Genomic DNA, 5,288 nt, shown 5'->3' on the forward strand with positions numbered 1-5,288 from the left:
GCGGCCCTCCTTCCGCCGTGTGACTCGTCGCCCTTTGCCCAGCCTCTGCGGAGGGCAGGGCTGGGCGGCCCGCGCGCGTACCACCCCCCTCCCAACATTGTCCCCCCGGTTTTGTTAGCAGGAAAACTCACATCCCTTCAAGCCTGAGAAGACATATGTCTTCCCAAATGAGACACGAAAACAGCTGTGACATGCCTGGTAAGTTACCGTCCATCGCGGGGTGAAGCTACCCCCGCCTAGCTGCCGTCTGCCGTCTCGCGGAGCAGCGGAGCCCAGGTGAGTTCGAACCAGATTCCGAAAGACATTACCATAATCTGGGCCGGAAAGCAGACGATGCAGGCACGGGCCCTTGCGAGAGATGCTGGGAGTTCGTCGCGGCAGTCCGGCTTTCAGTTGTGAGTTTCGTCTCGTAAGAGAGCTAGTGTGGCACATAACAGCAAGGCTCCGCCCGGCTAACGAAAAGCGTCGGCAGAACACACAACACACCTCTTGTAGCGCTGCTGGTTGCGCTGGGGAGCCCGCGATCAAGTGCGGTTGCAAAAGATATGAAGAGTGGGGGACGCTGAAGGCAAGAACCTCGTTTGAGGTGCAGAAGCATTCTAGTCGAGAGCCAGCCCCGGTCGCGCTACGGCGACACAGGCACCACGCTACGCGTGCCAAGGCGTGACTCGGTGGCACCTTTGCGCCGCTATCCAATGCATGCATGCTGCAATGATACAGAGACTCGCTGAGAAGGCCTCTCCACGGCGCGTTCGCAGCTCGATATTCACACAGAAGTCCCCTTCTGGGTAGAGAGTTTTCGTCGTTTGATGGCAACGCGGCATCCGAGCATCCTTGATCTCCCGTTTCGTGGCAGAGACAGCTGTACCCAGACAGCGTGCGTCAGTCTCTTCCTCGCACTTGGGTTCGAGCTCCCTTGCACGTGCGCAAGCTTGAACATCTTCAGATAAAACCCAGAAGCTTGCCGTATGGCGGGAATTTTCCGCTTTTGCGAGCGACGAAACCGTTGCGGTAAACGAGAAAACGATGTGCGGACGGGACCAGGCTGGCGAAATCCTCACTCCACAGGATGCCGCCGACGGGCTTGTGAGGAAAGCCTCCACGACTGCGAGAGTCCCTCCATATTCGCGGCCTGAGTCTTCCACCTCTAGTGTCTGCTAGCCCGTCTTTCTCTCTTCGAGATCCTTTTCTGCTTATGCTTTGTCTATTCCTCGCGCGACGGCCTCTGCCCTTCGTTCTTCTTCCGTTGATGCGCCCAGGCCTGCGATTGCCCGTGGGCGCCCCGTCTCGTCCCGTCTTTCCCTTTCTTGCCGCCCGATTGTCGCTTCTCTCTTCTCCTTACCTGCTTTTGTCTCCTCCATCGCCTTTTTTTTCTCCTTGCCTCGCCTGTCGCTGCCATGCTGAGCGAGACGCGTGAGGCTTCGCCTTCCGTGCAAGGCTCTGCGGCGCCTCAGACACATCGTTCCTCTGCCTCGGCCTCTTCTTCGCTGTTTGAGTTCTGGGACGATGAAGAGGCTGACGACGCCATGGCGGAGGCCTCAGTTTTATTCCAGGAGAAAGAGAAGCGGAATGAGAGTGAGGAGGGCGGCCAGAAGCGCGGACGGACTTACAACGAGTTCTCTCTGCAGGTGCTACCTCTTCTCCACACGCCCTACGTATATGCAGTGCAAGACCTCTGTCTGCGCATACCTGCAGTGGAGACGCCGTGTGAAAGAGTGTCTGCGCGCCAGGATGTTTAGATTTATGAGTGCGGAGTCTGCGGGGGGAAGCTTCGGCAGCGGTCAAGCCGGTCTTCCTCACGCCCGTGTGCCTGCCTCGTTTCCGGCGAGCGGCAGACGCTGTCCATGCACGTCTGTGCACACACCAAGATGCAGTGGAGGGCCACCTTAAACAACATGTACCTAAACGCGAGAGTCCTCGCTGCCCACGCGTACACGTCTCTTCGTGAGGGACGGCGGCAAGCGGGTTAAGGAGAGACTCCCTGCCCGCAGGGGAAGCCCTATTCGTCTCTCTGCGTATCTCCGTATTCATATATATCGAGCAAATATCTCCACGAACATCGTGATCCTCCGTACACGCACCTCATATACATATTCGAGCAGTTCTAAAAATGGACACACGTGCGTTTCCAGGCTCCAGCGCGCGCCTTCCCCGTGGCTCTCGCGCGCCGGCAGACGGAGAAACGACGGAGACACCCGCACCTTTTCACTATTTTTTCTGGCGGCGCTTATATATATATATATATATATATATACACATCTGTGTATGGACGGTTGAAGAGTCAGACTTGTATGCGTATACAGTTATGGATGGGAATGTCCGCACATGTTGACGTATGTGCGTATTCACATCTCCGGCGCTGTAGTGTGCGGCATCTGTGCGTTCGGCTGTGCAGTGTCTGCTTCTCGCCGAGGGTGCGGAGGAAATGGAGAGGAAACTTCATCTTCTTCACCAGACCGCAGTGTGTTTCAGCGACTGCTGGGACGCGTACGAGTGGACAGACATGATTTTCTTCCAGGAGAATCGCTCCACATCCAGTAAGTCTGTGCTGCGGCCTCGGCCTATCTCCGGTCTGCATCCCCTCCATGTCTCTTTCGTCCGCGTGTGCTGTCGGGCTCGCTTGTTCCCTGTCTTCTTTCTCTTCTTCGTGATTGGCATTTCCTCTGCGTCTTACGATCGTCTTCGCACACCCGATCCACGGAAGGACTCGACGCAGAACATGGAGCAGTCGCTCCAACCTGACGCAACGTGCTTCTGCGTCGCTTCACACGCGGAATAACAAGGGATTATGCATTCGTACTGGCGCCCCTGTTCACCGACTGCTATCTATTTACGTGTATGCGCGAGGCCCGGCAGTCATATGGAGGAATGCTTCTCCTCGCTGTTTTTTTTCTGGACAGGCGCGCTGGACATGAAGCAGGCGTCAGGCGCGAGTCGCCGACTGTCCGTGCGTATGTATACCGCGCCGGAGTCGATGAAGGGCCTCTGGTACGCTTCGTGTGGCGGATGTTCCACGCGTTGCTAGACTGCATATCGTTCGCCCGCCTTCTGACGCAGCTATGCACAAAATATCTCTTTCATGCGCTCTCAGTCGAGCGGTCTCCTGCTTTGTTTCGGGCTTGACGCGAGGAACCTTCTGTCTTCCCATTTCTACTGTGGATGCGCAGCGCCGTCCGCATGAAGGAGGAGGGGACGATGGTGAAGAAGGCAGCGAGCAAACGAAAATGCAACTTGACCCGTGTGACTGAGATTGTCGCGTCTGCTGGGATTATCGACGTTCTCCGGTTCCTCGAATTCAAGTACGCAGGAGATGTTGGTGCCCAGTTGAGGCCTCCGCATGCGGGCAGCCCTCAGTGGCCTCTGCCAGCGTCTCGGGACTTTGCTCTTCTGAGTCGCGACACCGGGCGAAGCTATGGTTTGAAGCCTAGCTGCGTCTGCAAACACAGAGATACATGTAGTTTGTATAATGACATGCATACGTGCATGTCGGTGCACGCACGTGCGTGCATCTACGCATAGCATCGTCTGTGTCGCCCTCTGTATGTTGGCACTTCTGTAGCACTCGGATCGGCGGTCGTTTGCCTGCGCGTGAGAGTTTTTCACGCATACGACACATGTTCAACTCTCCCCGGCACCTCGATCCCATGTATGTGCATATGTGTCGATGCGCATGAATATGCATACGTATAGGCATGGATGGTAGGCATAATTCGCGTGACGGTGTATCAGACGGTTCTTTCCCGGTTTCGCTTTCCCAGGCAAATCACGCAGGTGTTCGTCAAAGCGCAGGTCTACCTGAGCAAGGCTGCGACGTCAAATAGCACGACGCTCATCGTTCAGCGTCACTTCTCGGTGCGTCTGCCCTCCCGAAATTGCTTGAGATATCGTTTTTTGACGGCCTGGCAAGTCGCCAACCAGTTCGAGTCCGTGCGTCTTCTGTGCTTTGGGAGACGCGCTGGTGCGCCACTTCCGCGTCCGCGTGCTGGCTGCATGGTCCAGGCGCGCGGGGCGGCGCTTTGGTTGTCCCCTCGGTCTTTTCTGTAAACCGTCGCCGTATCTGGCGGTGTAGACCCCGTCCGCGTTCGCTGCCGTCGCGTCCTCGAGAGGGTCGACGCGGCGGATGCGTTCGGCCGAGCGCACTCCGTGTTTCAAACACAGCTGCCGACTCTCGCTGCGTGAGAGCTTTTCTTCCAGATGCGCTGTCTTTCTATGTCTCTGAGATGGTTGCCTGGCTTTCCAAGAGAGGCAGACAGCATTCCCGGCGCGCCGCTCGGTTGTGGGTGTCCTGTCGCGCCGTCACGCCATTGCAGTCCCTCGTCGCGTGGTCTGGCGCTGCTAAGTTTCGTGAAGTGCGTGTGGCTGTTTCCAGTTACTGATCGTCCGCGTCAGGTCGTCAGTGTCTGTGTCCGCCTCTGTCTGCTCTGCGGATTGTGTTTTCTCGCTCAGGATGCAGATTATCAGCATCCTCTCTTTGTGCGCAAGGGACGCCAAGCCGAACCCGTCGGGGGCTGGCTGGTCGAGGCGAAGGCCCGATGCGAGGGCGACGGACCCGCGGCAGCGGCAACCGATTTCCTTCTCTTCAACTACGCGGCGAATTTCGGACCGTACGACCCTCTCCTGTTTTCTTCCGATGGAATTCTCTCGAGAGTGTCTGCAGAAACACGCGTGCGCCGACATGCGAACCGCAAAGAGCCTACCTGGAGAGAAGAGCGTACATGCGTAATGAAAATAGAAATAAGCGAAACGAACGGATCTGAAGTTTTCAGGGTGTGTGTGAGTCAGGCAAGCATCTAGATACGTACATATGCATCTGTATATATATATATATATATATATGTATATTTATATATGTCGTGTCAGTCTCTCTGTCATATATATGTATATATGTGAATATTAGATATACACATTGTCGGGAGAGTTGCAACCGCGGGCTGCTCTGTACCGCATCGCGGAACAGTTCTGTCAGTGTGGTGTGGACACGCAAATGACTCGACACTTCGATTCTCCATTTGGATGAAGCGGTTTAAACTTCTAACTCTGATGTGGATGGGCGAAGGATTTAGCAGCTGAAAACGAATGAGCCAGGCACGCCGCGGCTCCGACCCGCACTTGCTGGTGTGCAGTCAGTTTCGCTTTTGCATGTTTTTTTTTTCGCGTGCACACCTACGAAAGATATATGTTTATGTGAAGGTGAACACGCAAATATAATGCGTATTTTGGGGAACTACCTGAGGAGCTTCCGTAGACAACGGTTCGACTCTGATCGATACGTTTTTCCTGCAGGCTGT

The 5,288-nt window shown here is 55.7% G+C and overlaps 1 protein-coding gene across 1 annotated transcript; it reads left to right on the forward strand.

The window, feature by feature from the left end:
• Positions 1 to 1,397: 1,397 nt before the first annotated feature.
• Positions 1,398 to 4,794, forward strand: BESB_023110 (mediator complex subunit MED18; the record flags this gene model as incomplete). The annotated part of the gene is made up of 6 exons (XM_029361013.1): positions 1,398 to 1,628; positions 2,414 to 2,537; positions 2,901 to 2,988; positions 3,168 to 3,299; positions 3,759 to 3,852; positions 4,447 to 4,794. The coding sequence occupies 6 exons, from the start codon at positions 1,398 to 1,400 to the stop codon at positions 4,792 to 4,794; spliced, it is 1,017 nt and encodes a 338-aa protein (XP_029215828.1).
• Positions 4,795 to 5,288: the final 494 nt, after the last annotated feature.

Source organism: Besnoitia besnoiti, chromosome XII (assembly GCF_002563875.1).
Source record: "Besnoitia besnoiti strain Bb-Ger1 chromosome XII, whole genome shotgun sequence".
Taxonomy (NCBI): domain Eukaryota; phylum Apicomplexa; class Conoidasida; order Eucoccidiorida; family Sarcocystidae; genus Besnoitia; species Besnoitia besnoiti.